The sequence below is a fragment of the Sander vitreus genome, chromosome 1 (assembly GCF_031162955.1).
Source record: "Sander vitreus isolate 19-12246 chromosome 1, sanVit1, whole genome shotgun sequence".
NCBI lineage: Eukaryota > Metazoa > Chordata > Actinopteri > Perciformes > Percidae > Sander > Sander vitreus.
Window position 1 is genome coordinate 38,676,255 of NC_135855.1, and position 19,136 is coordinate 38,695,390.

General features: G+C 42.3%; 1 protein-coding gene across 10 annotated transcripts in view; it reads right to left on the reverse strand.

The window, feature by feature from the left end:
• Positions 1–19,136, reverse strand: part of herc1 (HECT and RLD domain containing E3 ubiquitin protein ligase family member 1) — a 76,686-nt gene that overhangs the window by 40,272 nt on the left and 17,278 nt on the right. For 6 of the 10 annotated variants that reach the window (XM_078255188.1, XM_078255207.1, XM_078255179.1 and 3 more), the window contains exons 10-30: positions 17,790–17,961; positions 17,128–17,262; positions 16,722–16,887; positions 15,882–16,007; positions 13,233–13,454; positions 11,668–11,820; positions 10,892–11,024; positions 10,364–10,555; positions 9,520–9,744; positions 9,124–9,297; positions 8,907–9,021; positions 8,674–8,794; positions 7,805–7,976; positions 5,318–5,660; positions 3,646–3,766; positions 3,421–3,514; positions 2,391–2,662; positions 1,927–2,142; positions 1,671–1,791; positions 1,084–1,321; positions 798–970 (exon numbers count right to left, since the gene is read on the reverse strand). In XM_078255188.1, coding sequence (XP_078111314.1) covers positions 798–970; positions 1,084–1,321; positions 1,671–1,791; positions 1,927–2,142; positions 2,391–2,662; positions 3,421–3,514; positions 3,646–3,766; positions 5,318–5,660; positions 7,805–7,976; positions 8,674–8,794; positions 8,907–9,021; positions 9,124–9,297; positions 9,520–9,744; positions 10,364–10,555; positions 10,892–11,024; positions 11,668–11,820; positions 13,233–13,454; positions 15,882–16,007; positions 16,722–16,887; positions 17,128–17,262; positions 17,790–17,961 — 3,684 coding nt within the window. The remainder of the gene's footprint in view (positions 1–797; positions 971–1,083; positions 1,322–1,670; positions 1,792–1,926; positions 2,143–2,390; positions 2,663–3,420; positions 3,515–3,645; positions 3,767–5,317; positions 5,661–7,804; positions 7,977–8,673; positions 8,795–8,906; positions 9,022–9,123; positions 9,298–9,519; positions 9,745–10,363; positions 10,556–10,891; positions 11,025–11,667; positions 11,821–13,232; positions 13,455–15,881; positions 16,008–16,721; positions 16,888–17,127; positions 17,263–17,789; positions 17,962–19,136) is intronic. The other 4 variants (XM_078255244.1, XM_078255253.1, XM_078255217.1 and 1 more) reach the window with 2 other exon arrangements.

Genomic DNA, 19,136 nt, shown 5'->3' on the forward strand with positions numbered 1-19,136 from the left:
AGAGACATCATGGCTTGAAAACAAGTAAAGTGGCAGTTGGTCAAGGCCACACCCCCACCCTCCACCTTGCCCCCCCTCTCTCCTCCTCAATAGCATTTAAAGCTACAGGAACAGAAAAGTCCCACAATGAGCACAAAGCTCATTGTGGGACTGGCTCTAGTGGCTGTAATTCTGCACCAAGGCTGAATTTCGGGAAAGAGACTTCAGATACAGTATTAGGGGACCACTAAGGCCTATATAAAAGAGACTTCAGATACAGTATTAGGGGACCACTAAGGCCTATATAAAAGAGACTTCAGATACAGTATTAGGGGACCACTAAGGCCTATATAAAAGAGACTTCAGATACAGTATTAGGGGACCACTAAGGTCTATATAAAAGAGACTTCAGATACAGTATTAGGGGACCATTAAGGTCTATATAAAAGAGACTTCAGATACAGTATTAGGGGACCATTAAGGTCTATATAAAAGAGACTTCAGATACAGTATTAGGGGACCACTAAGGCCTATATAAAAGAGTTTCTGCGTGCATATGGTGACGCAAAAGTGTGTGAAATGCGATCCACCCTTTAGAGTAGGGTAAAAGGGTGGAGCGTTTTTAAAATTTCCACTCTGGAGGGTGGTTTCACTTTTTTTGCATTTTTAAGCCCCAAAAATGAGGTCACCGAATAAACGATCTGATAAAATATTTTGTCATTTTCACCCGCGAGCGTATTCGTGAAAACAGAGCCTAAAATGGACTGGAAAAAAAATTATTCCATTAAAAGAGTAGTGAGAACAACTTTCTTACTCACCTCTGAAGTCTTTCTTTTCAGAGTCTGAGCTGTCCTCCTGTTTGTTGTCTTCCTGGTCTTTTCCAGAAGAGAGAAGACTAACTCCTGCCTGAGACAGCAGGTTCTTCAGCTGACTGCAGAGCAGGTCCAGCAGCGACTGGACGACTTTGGGACTTAACTTGTCTGCATACGTGCTGCAAATGCAAGGAAGGACACAGCTGTTGATGTTAACTTTTCTTCAGGTTTACAAAGTGCTGATGTCACGACGACTCAATTTCTCCAGTTTTAAACCTCCTTAATCTCTTACCCAGTGCTGATGGCCAGTATTTGCAGCAGGCGTGTGGAGGCCACCTTGAGGGCGGTGCTGAGCTGAGACACTCCGGGTTTCTGCAGCAGCTGGAGCGGCTGCCCCAGCATCGTCTCTGTCCCGCAGAGCTGGGAGAGCACGTTGAGCAGGCCACTGGAGATTGCCAGGGAGACGTCCACCGGCTGGTAGCGAACACTCAGTGCAAACACAGTCACCAGCAGGAGGCGCTGCTGGGCTTCTAGGATGGAGAAGGAACAAGAGCAAGAGATTAAAAGCATCAGGCGAAACTCCTAAATCCAAGATCAGATTAGATCAGGTCCCAAGTATTGCTTTGTTTTAAGGAGACTAAAGCAAGCTTAAGTAACCCGTTTTGAAAGCTGGTTGTGCTTCTTGTCACACACGCGAGCCCCATAGGGAAAAAAAGTGAGAGCAGATGCCTAGTTTACATACACTTGCAGGTGAAGCTGCCAACTGAAGAAGTCAATGATAAATGTCTATGATTTGTATATTTAACAACCTGAATAATTTTAGGCCGATAAGTCATTGAGGCTCCACTGCTGGGGATGCACAGCAGTAGCCTTTATTACCTATGTGGTGCTTGTTCGCCTGCAGCGCCCTCTCCAGTGTGACAGACAGTTGCTGGTAGATCTTATGAACGGCTGTCTGGATTTCCATCTGGAGGCTCCTCTTAGCTGCTTTGACACCATCCTGCAAAAGAAGGATGCATTGGTATGTTAAGCGAGCTATTAAAAAAACACAGACAATATGGTTACTCCTCTCTTGTGAATCAAAAACAATCAGTGGGACGGCTGCGAACTGGCCGAAAATGTATTAATCTCATACCTGATAGTGATGTAGCTGCACGCTCTCTCTCTTCAGCCCTCCGGTGCCCACGGTGCCGAGGCCAAAACATCCTGCCAGGAACTGCAACCTGACGGAGGTGAGCAGAGAGGAGGACTGGAAGGCACTGCTGGATCGATCTGCATTCCCCGGCTGACTGCCCTTCTCCTCCATGCCAGAGATCAACACCACAATCTGGTGGAGTGCCTCCAACCGCAGCTGGAGATAGAACACATGCCAGTAGTCAAGTGGATATTCTAACAGGGTCACAAGTGCAACTCTTGGACTGTATTGGTCTCATTTTTTGAGAGCCACAGACAGGATAGGGAAGTCAAAAATTATTGAGAGACGTACTAATGCATCAGTTGTGGTGTTTTCATGGGCTTGGTTGACAATAAGAAAAATATAGAATATTTTTAATTTCATGGGGGCATTAAACCAAAAAAAGTCCTGAGAGAGCCCCTCACCTCTCCTCTGCTCTGTTGCTGTTCCATGGCCAGGATAGTTGCCTGTGGGCTGGTGGACATACTTTCTTCTGGCTCCTTGAAGGCTGGAGCCAGGCCCACATCGCCACTGATGAAGCTGACCATGTTGTCAATGAGAGCATGGATGCCCAGTGTGCGGCTCAGGTCCAGCTCGGAGTCTTCGTAGGAGTGTGCCGAGCTGTAGGTCCGCTGGCGGCTGAGTTTGGCCCGGAACCAGGACTCAGCCAGGGAGTCTGGCGAGCTTTGAAGTAAGCCTGAAGACAGGAGGAGAGGAGAGAGGAGCCTTTCAGATGCATATATGGACAAGATAACTCTTTTGATGGATGGGCCATGTTGCTTTTAAGCACTTAAGAGCTATGCAGTGAAATGCATTATTACTCTATAAAAGTTCATCAAATGGCCAAATGCTGAGTCTTCATGCAGGCACAAGCCTTTATCAGCCATTATGGATTCATCTTTAATGAGCGCACTGAGTTTCCAATACCCACTGAGGAAAAAATGCTGCAGTTGACGAAGTGAAATGGTAACCAGAGCTAGTGTTTCCATATATCAACTGAGAGCACTGACGTTAATGATGAGTACTGATGACTTGTTTTAAATTGCAACTGGTAACTCCATGAAAACTCTCACAAATCATATTCTTCACAAGGAATAAGCCTTCTTTGTGCAAAATAACACACATTCCAAGCAGAAGACGCTGTTATTGTTACAATAGGCACATCTGTATGTTCCTTAACTATTTTCTGCGGTCTATGCATCAGCACAGAGGGCAGAATATGTGTGTTGAAGTGAAGCTCAAAACACGGCCCTCATCATGAGAGATGAATGAGGGGCATCACAGTGATGAAAGTACGGGCTAACAAGAGGAATAAACATGCCATCGTTTACTTGCTTGGAGCTCCTCTTGTGTTTGGGGCTCAACTGCCCCAAAAGAAGTAAATAAACTATCCACAGGAATCAAAAGACAGAGAGACAAGAGTAACATATGATTGATGACCTGTATTATACTTACTCGCAACATTAGTCAGATCTGTCTGTGAAACATCGTTATTACCTCTCTTTTTGTGAGAGAACGCCAAGTCCAGGTCAACATTTCTCCTTCCACTCTGAAAGCGAAAACGGAGACAAAGATGTAGCTTTCAAATTACTAAATGACTGTACACAGATCATAAACACAGAAATACCAATGCAGTAAGACAGATACGTATAAGTGTGTGAATGAGAGTGTCTGCTCTACCAGAGAGTAACCCTCTTCGTCTGACTCGGGCTGAGAGAGGTCAGACTCGCTCCGGGACTTGACCAGCCTGTAACTCGGGCTGCTCTGCACTGAGCGGCTCTCCGCACTCAGACTTTCACTCCTACACACACACACACACACACACATACACACATACACACACACACACACACACACATAACAGAAACTAATTCATCATCTTTGTCACACCAATGCAACACTATACAAAAGTAACCAAACTAAACAAGATATGAAATTATTTTACCCCCAAAAAATCATGATACATCACTTTTTACCTACTGTTTACTACCGGTTTACATATCTACAATCTAGTTTTGGGTCTATTTTTTCACTGAATCTGGCAAGAAAACAAACTGTACACAATATATTGAATATGATATACTGTAAATTATCCAATTCTGCACTTATGCTTTTCACTTTGACACCAAATCCTCCGCCATCATCTCGTCTGTTTCCTCAGGTGCTGCAACACTGCTGTACGCAGCAGAGCAGACACTTTTACTGGGATGCTAATACGCAAAAATGATCTAAAATAAACCAGTATATTTTATTCAATATAAGTTATATTTATTCCTATATTTTAGCTTCTATGCTATTTTATGTCATAAATTGATTTTTTTAAGATGCATGGTTTTCTTATTATACATATTTGTATGAGCACTGTTGGAGAGAGACTGAGAAACAAAAACAAAAAGGGCAAGGTAATAATATCTTCATTATGACAGATTCTATTAAGGCCGATAAAAGCTGCGGCACACCACGAGCCCTGGAAACATGTTAAAAGTGAAAAGGAGGTAAAGAACTCTGGTATCAGCAACATTTAAAAAATAACATTCCAGATGTGGAGTGACATCAGCTCGAGCTAGTTAGAAGTCAGGATTTTGCTCACAGAGATTACTTTTACATGTTTACCTCATTATTTGAAGATTGGCCATGTTTAATATGAACATCTGATATTGTAACATTATATATATATATATATATATATATATATATATATATGACAGAAAATAAGGAAAAGCATAGTAGGTCTCCTTTATGCACATACAGTAAAGTAGAAGATTGTGGTTGCTGTAATGATTCCTCCTCTCATTACTGGCTGCAAAGAGATTAATTCCTAAGTGATTTTAATGTTAGAGATAGGGGACAAAATCCATAGTCCTTGTTCTGCACAAAAATGCATACAGTCAGCGAGAGCTACATGTAATATGAGGCTTCAGCAGTCTGAGTAAGCCAATTTAAATCTTCCAAAGTCTTTTTTAGTAAAAAGGTCCCTCTTCGTGTTACTATTCTTCCACTAAAGCTCAGCAAGAAAAAGTCCAGCGAAACACAAACAGAGAATTCTGCACTAAAGAGGATAGCTTTAGAAAATACTCACTTGATTTGTGTAACTCTGATCACATCACATAGCTTTGGCTGAACTTTAGAATGCCTTTATGTAGAGACTTTAATAATAATAATGAACTTCTTTTAGAAACAAGCTGACTTGATTGACCCTTCAGTGAAGGGATAGTTTTACAGCACAAAATCCCCATTAAAGAGGAAACCTCCTTTATAATCTGTCAATACATGAGTTTGAGAGAGATTTGAGTTTTGATTAAACACCCCCTCCCTCCTGACTGTACTGTATCCAGGTGGGCAGCACTCTGACCTGGTCATGAAGCTCAGACACTCCTGTGTTCCAGTGGCTGACTGGGTCTGGCCCTCTTCCTGGTTCTGCTTGGTCATCTCGCCCAGCACAGGGCTCACCCCCAGCAACAGCAGGGCACAGCGGTGGATCACAGAGTTACAGGCTGCTGTGTACAGGTCCTGGCCCTCTGGGAGACCTGTACTGCCCCTCCTCCCCTCCTGAGACAGAATGGCGTCCTCCTCTCCGCCTCCTCCTCCTCCGCTCCTGGAAACAGAGCCAGAGCCCAGTCCTGTGCTGCTGCTGGCCCGCTCTCTGTCCCGACTGCGAGCTACCTCCCGCGCTGAGAGGAAACATTGAAAGATTTCTGTGTGGTGCAAAATGCACATACACAAATAAAGCAAACACACACACACACAAGATGCTGGGTTAGAGGACAAGCAGCAGGCAGCCGCACAATACACTCAGGGCCAGATGTACGTACATTTGCGAACGTAGCGTTATCAACGGCATGGCCAACCCGCAGAAAGTGCACGCTGCGATACTTCAGCTTACGTTGTATTTACCAAACCTGCAGTTCATCTGGTAATCAGCGCCTTTCTCCGCCCACTATACCGTAAACTGCGTTAAGTACTTGCTATGTGCTATGATACGGCTGAGTGCAGACTGAGATATTCCCACTGCTGATGATATGACTGTTTGAAATGATCCTGATGCCAATATTTGTAATGTAGCGAGGAGTTTAACAACTGCTGGAATGGAATGTGAACGCTGAGTCAGCGATTCGAGGTCATCTTTGATTTCTTCCAGTAACTGTACAGTCCTTCCAGAAAAATGCGGAGTCTTTTTTGTGATTGTTGCGGGCAAAAATCCTTGATTATGCGGCACGTTTTCTTAAGAAATGCGGCAACTTGCAAAAACTGCGGTTTCATTTTTCAACTTTCTGCTAAGATATGTGGGACTTTTTTGCAACGGAAATGCGGGGATTATGAAATCATGCAAGCCCCGCATATTTTGCGCGGAAATCGGCAATTTATGCGGCGAAAGTGCGGCACATTTGAAAAAATGTTATGCAATGAATTATGCGATCGCATAATCGTGTTTTTCTGGAGGGACTGACTGTAATATTGCATGGCTGCTTAATCTGTAACGCTTAATGATTTTGTGTTCACTCAACTGAGAAAGTGTGATCCTTGTGGAAAAAATCCTTTCAGCTCGTCTCCTTGGCCTATGTCTTCGTCTTGCTCGGATTACTGCTGCCATTTCACCAGGAGGCATATGAGAGGAAACCCACTTCCTGGTTTACAGCTGCTTTTAACAGGCTGAGAATTTTCACCGCAAAATAGAGGCGCGCTTTCACGGGCGTTTTTTGTACATACCGCGGAATACATAATTAGGTTCGCTTTACGCTTCTCCTCCCATGAATGGATATGCATGACACGGAAAAGCGCAATTTGCCATTTTCAGTCCCCGCGACAGGCTGTCTGCGCTTTTACCTCAGTGCGGCCTGTTTGTACATACCTCGCCATGCTTTTTCGCGCACGTTGCGAAACAAATACGCCTGAAGTGGGCGCAAAAGCGTTGGTACATCTGGCCCTCAAAGTTTACTAGAGTGCAAAGTTCATTACCAAAGCACATGCATATGCAACCCGTCAAAAAGTGTCCTAGCACATTTTGAGCCAACTGTTGGACGATAACAATGAAAAGCTTAGGGGTGTCACAATTCATATCCAAGATTTGATGTGACTTTCAATTTAAACATTTTCTTTTCAGCTTTTGTTCTATGTTCCCCTGCAGACGGCTGTTATATGGCTAGATGCCGTTTCCAAATTCTTGGCTTGGTGTTCTCATTAATTTCCAGTAACTTTTTGCTGTTTCACTGTTCTGGAATTGCTGTTGCTTGGCTGAGGTTAGCTGAGGACATCTGAGACCAGCACACAATGATATTTTAAGACAAGTACACTCTAAATCAATTGGAGGGTTGTTTGTGCGCTATTGAAATACTCTTTATGACGGCAATGTTGCAATAAGAGACACTAGTACTTTACAACAATAGTGTGAGTTTCTCGAAATTAACAAAGTGCAATTTGAGAGAGTGCACCATTTGTTTAACAAGGTGCACCTGAACGCACCATGGAGTCCTGTCGGAGCTAGAGTAGCTGCCCGCAACTGAATAACATACACATTTAAAACTAAACTTCCTGTATATGATTAAATAAATATCCGAACTATTGAAACTCTTAAATAAAACATCGGATTGGAAACCTGAATGAGCTCAACTTTTACCAGAACTAACCCAACATTACAAAACATTCAACAGGATACAGCACCAAGCAAATTAAGTAAAAAACAATTGCTTAGCATTTTAACCAGTTTAATAACTGTCGACTTGTGAATGAATGGGAGAAGGCAGGATAAAAAGCCTTAAATGAACTGAAAAAATACATACCGTACCTAATGATTAGCACACTGAAATGTACAAAATAAACAACTCCAAGCAGGTGTACTTACTTCCAGCCGTCATAACTTCGTGTTCCCTGTCCTCCTCTTCATCGTCTTGTTCCTGATGGCCCTCCTCTCTCTCGCGGTCGGCTCTCTCTTCCAGCTCTGCCTCCTCGTCGATGGTGCGTGTGAATGAGTGCTCCTGAGGGTCCATGTCCAGAGAGTCCTGATTGTCTGAAATCTGACAAAGTGTAATGAAATGGCATCCATGAGTGCATGTGAAAACAAAAAGTTTGTTTCATGATAGTTATGTTAATAATTTACCGTTTAAGTCTTAACCGACAATAGGGATTTAAAAATTCTTTTTTAAAAAGTAATTAAAAAGGTTTGTTGCGTGGTGAAACAAAATAGTCAAAACAATCTAGTTCTCGTCGCTTTAAGCTCATTTTTTCTGCTAGGTTCGTGGCTCGCTGCTGGACAGTGCTCACAGCGGAGAGCTTCGTGACATATGCCACTTTATTGGAGAAGATTGGCGGGTTAAATCAGTCGTCCTACACGCAGTGTATGCCGGGCAGACACACAGCTGACAACCTCGCAGGTGGCTGTAGTTGGGACAGGCTTAGGACTTTTGTCGGTCTCGCGGATGTGCAAGCCGTTCCAGTAAAAGTGGCTGCATGCGTCCACGACAATGCATGCAATATTGTGGCTGCGCAATCAGTACAACTTCCCAGCTGTCTACAGACAGGAATGCAGAATTCCGGAAAGTGTGTCCGTGCCTGTGAACAGGGACGCAGATGCCTGCTGGTCGGTTAACGAGGGTTGGTCGGTCAATCTAAATTAGCATCCATATTTCAAGAACAAAGCACCTACTCACAGAGAAAGCATCTAATTAGAAAAGGAAAACATTGAGGAAAAGCATGCAACTTTTGTTTACTCACTCTCCTCTCACGCGAAGAGGATCTCGTCTGGATGAAGTCCATATTCTTACAGGCCAGCAGGCGGTTTCGTACCTTATAAACACAGCGATACACCTCTGCAAGGGCCTTAGATGGTTGGTACCTGATGGGAAAATAAAAATATACATTGACATGGGATGTTTAATTTAGGCTGGCACTATGAGACAGTGTGGAAACCTTAAAGCTGACATATTATAAATATTACGTTACAGTACCTGCCCTCTCCACAGGCTTGGCCCAGCAGCCCTGTGTGCTTCAATAAGGCTGCTAACGCAAACCTGGACACGGTGTCCAACAGGGACTCGTTACTGAGAGACGCATTGTCCCAGTCTGCAACAGAATACACAGTGCAGTCAGTTACTTTTCAAGACGAATGCCTCTAGCATAGAGATTATAGAATTCATGATATGCCTAATCAAAAGGTTGAAGGACCTTTGCTCATAGCGTAGTCCTGCATGTTGATCCAGAGGCTGTTGGCAGGTTCTTTAGAGGAACACAGAGCTAAATCCACCAGGACACTCAAGTCAGGACGTAGTGTGCAGTCAAAGGGCTTCTGCTCTTCATTACCGGACAGTGCTGCTTCCAGTAATGAGCTGATGCTGGTGTCTGAAGGACACGAGAGGAAAACATCAAATGAATAATGGAAAGGAAAAGAAAAAAAAAAAAGAGCAAAAGGAGAAACACATTCATCTACAAAATATCTCGCTGGAATTTAAATTCACAACATTTAGGAAAACTTACTCAAGTGCTTATGTTTTTACCAGTGATCAGCATTTTAAAACACACATGAACTCAGCCATCACAGTACTGTATGTGTCCACTCCCTACCAAGCTGTGGGATATCCATTTCCAAGCCATTGCTGAAGAGGGGCGTTTTGAGCCAGTAACCAGTATCCTGTTCCTCCAGTGAGGTGGGAGCTCCCTGCAGCATCCCACCAAGGCAACGGCCCACCAGCAGGGCAACTGTCCTCTCCAGATCCACGAGCCACACCCAGGAGAGGGCCGGCTGTGGCAGGGACATCCCCGATGCTGGCTCAGCAAAGTCAGAGGTACCTGAAAAGTTAGAAAAGTTAGTGTAGCGGAATAAGGACAGCATGAATTCTACTGCCCAGGAATATAAAGGTTTCCAAAAAGTTTACATTTTTTGGGATAATTAGCTATTGAGAGCTCTACGACTTTTGATTTGTAGAGTGGAAATGTCAAACAGCAGAACCTAACCCCGAACTTCTACAGTTACAGCAATGTATTATCCAGAAAACTACAAAACAAGAGCGATAAATTACATTTGTGGCTTACTCACAAACCAAAAGGTCTTTAGGACAAAAGAGAAAATGCTAAACTTAAGATGTTAAATCTTTGAAGAGAGCAGGAACAAAGACATTCTACACAAATCCAAACAACATATGTTCAACCTAATTTACATACAAACAGCGACAATGTACATTATTGTGTAGTAAATATGTTTTTGATAGTGATCGCAAGTGATATACTGTAATAACTAAACCAGGCCTAATATTGTTAATGAGATGATAGTATACAAAGCCAACTTGAAAGCTTGGTGGAAAGCTAATGAATACACTTTCAATTACACTTGCCAACTGCTCAGCACGTGTTTTGATGATGTGATGCACATAATGTTTTTTTTTGAGAAAGCGTCTTGTTTCATGCTCACCATGAAGAGGCCACTGCAGCTCCTGGTCCTCCAGAGGGGAGGCAGCAGGCAGCAGCCTGTTGAGGCGGTCCAGAGGAGGCAGCAGGTCCAGCAGGTGGCTGAGCAGAGGCCTCGCCACCGACACCGGAAGCAGCAGCAGGGAGTTGGTTATCTGGCACAGCATGCTGCCTGCCGCTGACACGTAGATCACATCTGGAGATCATAGAGACATAATCAGTATTTTGCGGGTTTAGATCTGAAGTGAAAAGGGAGAGAAAAGGGTTGGTAGGGTATTCCTTCTTATTTCTATCATTTCCGTTCACCATGACTATATTATCCTCTAGCTAATGTCAAAATATATAACCTAAATTATTTATGTTGTTTTATGCAGTTTAAACTGCACTGACTTTAAGCATCAACATGGAAACAGAAATAATGACAGCTTGTGTAGTTAACAAACGGAGGATAAGAGGGTCAAGATAGCAACGCGGTGAGATACGAGGAGGCATTTCAGCCTTGCTGCAAAAGAGATTAACTGATCCTCTTCACCTTGTAGCTTCTCTCGTATGCTTCCGTTCCAGGAACTCTCTTTTATCAGAGCAGCCGAGCGAGAGAAGATATCTGTGGCGTGAGGCAGCAGGAGCTGCAGATGCTTGTGGAGTAAAGCCACACTGCTGGAGTTCTGCAGAAAAATAAACATGAACATGATAATGTTGTAAAAGTCATCTTTGCAACCACAATGAAGTGGCTTTTCAAAATATCTCTCTGGTCTTAAAAGAAAATGAGATCCTGAAAATACCAACTTACAAAACTGTGATTTATAAATATGCACAGCCACTGAAATTCTCTAAATCAGATCAAGAATTAGCTCAAAGACAAAAGCTAGGAAAGAAAGAAAGAAAGAAAGAAAGAAAGAAAGAAAGAAAGAAAGAAAGAAACTAAGAAAGAAAGAAAGAAAGAAAAGCTATTCAACTAGGAGTTGCTTTGCTTCATGCATCAGTTATTAAAATGTTTTTTCTCTCAAGAGTCATTGATTTTACGCCACATGAACAAGACCATGTGAGTTGTGAAATTAGATGCGCAATAAGAAGTAAATAACTTCATCATCAACATGATGGGGCATCTGCCTTTCAGGTCAACAGTGTTGCATGAAGGCATTAGTCACAATGGCACTGGACCAGAAGTTTAAATAACTACATGGATCCTTTTTTTTTTTTTTATTGTGTTAACACTATTCTCCACATAATAAAACGGTTCTCTATGGAAGAGAGAGTAAACGTGTTTGAACAGGTTGCACATGAACAAACACAGCTGAGTGTCCGTACCTCAGTGACAGAGTTAATGTGGCAGTATGCTAACAGTTGCTTCTGCAGGGAGCACAGCAGTTGGTGGAGGTGAGCTGGTTGGCTGCTGTCAGACGAGGACAGGCCCTGCTGCAGCTTATCACTGTTCTTCTCCAGTTCACCAAACGCCTGATCCTGCACAACACAAACACACACAAATCAGATAGAAACAACTACGGGCTAACAGTTATTGCAGGTATAAGAGGTGAAATACGTAGAACTGTCATAGCCAAAAGGAATCGAGTACAGGAAAGGTGTGTTTTCTAGGGGTGTGACGACACATTGATCTGGATCGATATATCGACGATCCAATATCACTGATGCAAATTGAAATTTTTTGAATTTCCCACTTCATAATTAGTCTTGTTATTAAATAGTTGTCTTTTCATTTAAATATCTGAAAGAGTTCACTAAAACAATGTCAAATCATATTTTAGTTGATATAAATGTACAGATTGTGTTGAATGGATGGATATTATTTCGTCTCAAATCGATCGCAGGCCCCTGAATTGACTTTATGATATCAGCAAGTATCACACAGTTGTCCAAAGAATCAATATAATATCTTATCGTGAGAAACTTGTGATCAACATCCAAAGTGTTTTTATAGCAGAAAATAGCTGGTTATGAAAATTACAGAAGAGCTAATAATAAATGGATCCTGAATTAAAAGCAGCCTTAGACCCAATGACCTTCATGGCCAGATTCAGCAATTTTTCACATTGTTTTCACATGTTTTTCACATAGCCACTCAAGTGTATCTGTTTTGTTTCTCCTTAAGCTAGTTTGTCCTTCTAAAAATGGTTATTTTTAGATTCGTTTTCAACCTGGAATCACGTATCATGTTCTACAACAAATGGCATGAGCTAATTATAGAGGGCGAATATTACATTAGAGTTTCACAGAATCATTGCTTTATTCCACCCCCGGCTTTTGTGATCTGGATTCCAGGTATATTCACATTTAGGCCACCAAACTTTCATTACTGGCTTTTGTTCTATAGATTGAGAAAGGAGTAAGAAGAGCAAAAATGCATCGGGGAGGCAATGAATCCAAAAGAAGTGACTCAAATGCAGAAAGCCTTGCAGTCTAATCATCATTCTGCTCAGGCCTGCATAATCACAAGCACTTGAAAACAGCCTGTGTGTGTGTGTGTGTGTGTGTGTGTGTGTGTGTGTGTGTGTGTGTGTGTGTGTGTGTGTTACAATCAATAAAATGCTGTCTTCAGAGAATGAGGCACAGGAACAAGTCACTGCTGTGCCAGGAAAAAAGGCAGCAGGTGAAAATAACAAAGGATTATGTATGAGTCATGCTCTGCCTCCAGCACTCCAATATTGAGGTAAGCAAGGGAGATGGAGAGATGGTAGAGCGTAACAAGGGTGCTTTTTTATGTTGATTTCACGGATGACTGACTTCCTCAGTAATGTCTGCCTTTGTCAATCCTAAATAGATCATAATGAGCCCACAAATAATGGTTCGTTGTTGAGTAACACTCACTGAAATCAATGTTATGCTCTTTGATAGAGCTGTACCAAACATCCACTTACAGTATAAAAGCCCAGGTTCCTGAGCAGCGTCTTCATTAGTATCTCAGCCAGGTGGGTGTCAGGGTGGCCTGCTGTGGCGCTGTATGTGGGGTCTGGGGAAGCGGTGAAGCCTGGGCCAGAAGAAAGTATCTCAGGGCCATCAGCAGGAGAGCTGTAACCCAGGAGCGAGGCCACGTGGGTGTGGTCCTGGAGACTGGTCAGGATAATGTCTAGCTGCATCCTCTGCGGCACAAACACATACATGTCAATAAGATTGCTGTGTGGCCGGGTTAGCTCAGTTGGTACAGCAGGCGCACATATATAGAGGTTCACTCCTCGACGTAGCTGTCGCGGGTTAGACTCCAACCTGCGGCCCTTTGCTGCATGTCATTCCCCTTCTCTCTCCCCTTTCATGTTTTCATATGTCCTGTGGAATTAAAGGCCTAAAATGGCCCAAAAAATAATAATTAAAAAAAAAATAAAAAGATTGCTGACCTTAAAAAAAACCTGACCAAACAACAGCACTTGGTTATTAACTTGTTGGTAATGAGGTACATACTGAGGGCAACGTCAGGTCAGTCACCAAATGCTTATCACTAATTCAGTAATCCGGGAAATAAGGCCAACGTACAGCCAAGTAAACAAGTTTGGTCAACGAGAAAAGTTTGCCTTCAGCAAAAGCTGTTCAGACTTCTGTTTTACCTTGTTTTCCTTTTAAAACTATCAGGAGGTTTTTTTCCTTGTTGAGTTACCTCACATGAGGAATTTTTCATAGATGGACAGCAATTGTTCCTGTTGAAGGAACAGTTTTACAATTATGTAAGAAAAATATGCCTTCTTGCCAAGACTTGATGAGAAGATCGTTATCACTCTCATATCTCTGCATTCAATATCAGGCTACAGCTGGTTGCTGGTTAAAGCTAAGGGTAGGCAGTTTTCTGGAAAGGGCAAAAAAAAGGCCAGAATTGTAAAATCCAGCCCTCCTCCTGCAGCTCTCCCTCCCGGTCCTCAGCCCCTCCCTTCGTACAGTAACCTGTATGAGTACTAGTCATTCATTTCAATCATCCCCATCGTCATTGCGATCCTGATGCCGTTATAGCGGCAATTTTATGAAAATTACAGTTTCTTTTAGACTCTCACATGAAATCGTACAAGGTAAATTTCCACTGAAATGTTATCCCATCAGCTCCTTTAACTTGTCCATGGTTCATCATAAAGACTTTGAAAAGTCTGTCTTCCTTTTTCTGGGTTGCTTTGCAGTGTAGGCAGTTGTTGCTAATGCTGGAATAGCAACTTTTACCGCAGAGTTTTCTACTATTGAATCAGCCTTTCACCATCTGAAGGGACATGCACGCGCATCTGTATTTGTAGAACAGCCAATGGGAATGCCCTCTCTCTGAAATGGCCTGTGATTGGCCAAAGACTCCCGTCACAGGCTAGATTTATTATTATGGAATTTCTGCCCAATGAAGCCAAAAACAACTGCCTACCCCAGCTTTAACTTAGCTAGTTAACTGATTGAACCTTGAACATTGAACTAATATTGGAGTTCTAGGTTCTTTAAACTTATCTAATTTGTCATGTAAAGTGTCTCTGAGTAAAAACCACAAATTGTTGTTTACTTTTTTCATAATGAGTAAACAAACAAGACAGAATGTGTTCATAAGTGAGCTTTGGAACTGGTAGACTGATTTTGCTACATTTGGACAGAGTCAGGCTAGCTGTTTCAGTTCAGTTTTCTTCCAGTCTTTATGCAAAGCTAAACTTCATATTCACTATACAGACATGAGAATGGGATTGATCTTCTCATCTAACCCCCGACAAGAAAGCAAATGTCCCAAAATGTCAAACTATTCATTAAAGAGCAAAATCTTCCACAAGTTGCTTCTGCTCTCTACAACTCTTATTTTGAAGGTCCACAAGAATTAACATTTCAGACAGGTCCTAAAACTGTTTATTAATATTTATATAATATTTTAAAGCCATAGTGTGTAGTTTCTGTCTCCCCCATGAGAAATTCTAAGTGATGACAACAAAACTGTCGGCGCGTCCACATGATACAAGCCTTCTGTGCTCGCCCCACCCCCCCCTCCCTCCTCCACACAGTTGCTAGTAGCCAAGGAGAACACGGAGGATTAAAAAAAACATGGTGGACTCTTCAGAAGAGGTCATTATCTTCATCAGCATTTTAGGAAGGATGGGGCATGTTCTTGAGGCTTCTTGTTCAAAACGTTGTGGCTTAAGAGACCACTTAGAAGAATCAAACACAGCCTTCTACTCTACACCCACACAACCAACCCAACAAAGTGACCCATTAGCTAAGCAGCTCACAGCGTAAAAGCTGCGTTCGTCATCCATCTAAATCTTTTAGTCAACAAGCCGCAACAAATGAGGCATAGGTTAATCTATACAAACCTTAGGTACATTGACGTATATATCAGTGGCTTTTAACCTGGTGGTTGTGACTGCCGTTAAATGCATAACAACTATTATGTTACTACTTTTTATTATTACTAAATACTATACAAAAAGTGCGGAGATTAGTTTCTCAGTTGTAAGCATCCATGTCTCCATTAATGTTCACAAAATAAAAAATCTTCCTAATCATTCTACATGTGCATCCAGGGACATGGGTCCTGACATGTCTGTGTATTAAGTAGCATAGGGTACCTGTCCTTTGGAGAGACTCTCCCATCTGTCAGGGCCCTGAGGCAGCAAGGAGTGTAGAAGCTCCATCCTCTCTCTCAGTGGAGGCAGCAGCATGGTGGCCCCCACTGACAGAGTCTCAATCACCGCCTGATGGGACAAACACACACCCACATATAATCACTGCTCCAGCTAATGTAAAAGATTCAGAGCTTGTTGACATTTTAATAAATGCAGAGATCTTCAACAGGGGGTCCTCAGAGTCACTGCAGGGGGGCCAAATTATTGTTCATATTTGAAAGTTAAAAAAAAAAAAAAAAAAGTAAATGTCTTAACATTAATCCAATATATTATTAGCAAATATAAATCCCAGAGTATGAGGGCGTTCCCTGACAGTACCTAGGTAAGGACAACTAGCCAGTCAGAAGCAGAGTATGAGGGCGTGCCCTGACAGTAGCTAGGTAAGGACTACTAGCCAGTCAGAAGCAGAGTATGAGGGCGTGCCCTGACAGTACCTAGGTAAGGACTACTAGCCAGTCAGAAGCAGAGTATGAGGGCGTGCCATGCTAGCAGCTAGGTGAGCATTATAACGTGTGTTACAAAGTGACCACGTTTGTCTCTGAAGTAAAGGCTGGACTACAATAGAGCTGTTTGGAGCAGTTTGTGAACAGTGTTTTCTGTTGGAGATGGTAAGTCCCTTTGGGGTGGACTTTGGGCTTTTTCACTTTGTAAACCTGCACAAAAAAGATATGTAACACAATAAAGGAAAAAGCCAAACAGCATAATATGAGCACTTTAATGTCTGTGTGTTACTATGCTGACAACTTCCCCCCATGATCAACAGTACAGTTACTTTTCTCTTACCTCCTGAATCTCATCTGGCACGGAGGAGTCCATCAGTCTGAAGAGCAGGTTCCTCAGGGGCCTTGCCTGCCGACCTAAAATACTGGTGGCCACGCCCCCGGCCAGAGCCAGAGCCAGATGATTGGACAAAAGCCGAAGGCACAGCTTGAGGAAGTTATGATGCTCCCTGCGAATACATAAAAATTGAATTATTCATAAGTTATTTTTTCCATCAGCATATATCTAGGCATATTTATAATGTGACACCAATCCACAATTGAGAAAGAAAGAAGGTGTATCAGCATGAGAAAATGTACAACAACAAATGCAAGTAATTTGCCAATGTCAGAAATACACGTGGACATTTTTTTTTGTAAATCTCCCTTCTCTGTCTCTGATGGTGGCTTAGCATGCTGTGTGCACCTACCTGGATGAGGGGAACGGAAGAGGAGGAACTTCACTGTTGATGCCGTCACAGTAGCGCTCAAGGAAGGAGCGCAAGTGGGAGAAGGTACTTTCTTCGAGGTCGACACAGTAGGGCCTGTGCCAAGCCACCACTTGCCTAAAGAGCCGAGGTGAGTAAATATTAACACATGCTTTAGTACTTCATAGGTGCTCGAAACATGTGTGCAGCTTTCTAACAAATTGTGGGTAAAGAGGTTGAAGGAATATGCATCATTGAATTAATCTAGACAGAGTATAGGCCTATTAACACGGGACTAGCATTACCAGGGGATCTCATTTGAGAATTTTTTTTCTTACAAATTAATAGAATAATTGAACATATAAATACTGCTGTCACCTTTTGTCTAAACCAACTTAGCAGAGTGTCTGTGCTGCAAAAAGTACACAGACAGCTTGATGTTCACAGTTAAAGTTCTTTTTTAAACACAGAAGGGGGGAACTGCTGTTACTGACCTTTGACTTATAGTATGCAATCCCTATTAAACAAAGTTGTCCAGGGATGTTGTGACATCAGCACTCGCCTTCCCCCTCCCTCCCCGCTATGTTAATATCTCCTGTAAGACCCAGGTTATGGTCAATGCTACCTTGGCTACAGTCAGTGTATTTACTCTGATGGTAACTGACCTGTCTCTGGGCAGGGCTGTCCATGCCAGGCTGTGGGAAGTGCCAGCTGAGATCTGCTGAATAGCCACTCCATCCAGGCCGACAACCTTCTTGGGCTTGGTGATTGGCCCTGTGGAGTTCCCCTGGCCACACTGGCCCATGGAGTTGTTGCCCCATGCATATACTTCATTGTCTAGATGGTGGTTGAGTAGAAAAAAGTATTACAATATTAAATATTACACCTAATAATAATAATAATAAGAATAATAATAATAATAATAATAATAAGGTAGGTAGGTTTGTACCGCGCAGAGCAGAGCTAAATATGACCTTATTTTATGTCAAGCTTAAGTTAAGTATTAGCTTGAACAAACACGGTCTATGTATTTGCTATTACATCATGCTACTTGCGTCATTCAAACAGAGAGGTCGAGAAAACAAGACCTATGTTAAACACCGAGGTTGCCACTCTTCTATACTCTAGTCAGTCCCTCCAGAAACACGATTATGCGATCGCATAATTCAATGCATAATCAGCCAAAGTCCGCATATTTATTTTTTCAAATACGCCCCACTTTCGCCGCATAAATTTCCGATTTCCGCGCAAAATATGCGGGGCTTGCATGATTTCATAATACCCGCATTTTCGTTGCAAAATAGTCCCGTATATCTTAGCGGAAAGTTGAAAAATGTCGCGTTTACTTCACACAAGAGCAGCCACAAGAGCAGCCAACGTTATGAAGTGACGTAATTACGCAACGTCATCGAAAAGCTGCAAACCCCGCGATGAAGCCACGATGAAACCGCAGTTTTTGCAAGTTCCCGCAATTTCAATCGCCTAAAATATCCCTCATATTCCATCGCATTTCTTAAGAAAACGTGACGCATAATCAAGGATTTTTGCCCAAAACAATCACACAAAAAAAAACTCACACATACAGTATATATATATTACTGTAACTCAGTATGGGCGAGTACTCATCTCACTAAACTTGCTTCCATTTCTCGTCATGAACAGTATCCCTACATTCATTAACTCTACAGTTATTCAACCCGAAATACTGCAACTAGAACCTCAGGCCTCCTATCTGTCGAACATCTCAATTACAGTTTGTTTTAACTTAAAGAGGTTCAGTGAAATGGCCATCTCATATTTTCAAAATTGCACCTACACAATTCAAGAAAGATGTTAAGGTTTGCTTTTTTTTCTCTGCAATGTTATCTTTATGGATTACTTGTGTAAACTGCCGACTAACAATTTGTCATTTTAATTTTATTTCTTTGTTGTACTTGTATTTGTGGATGTCTGTTAGCGTGTGCTTTTGTCTTTCTTTCTATCATTTTAATAGTTTTTCTTTTATAATGTAT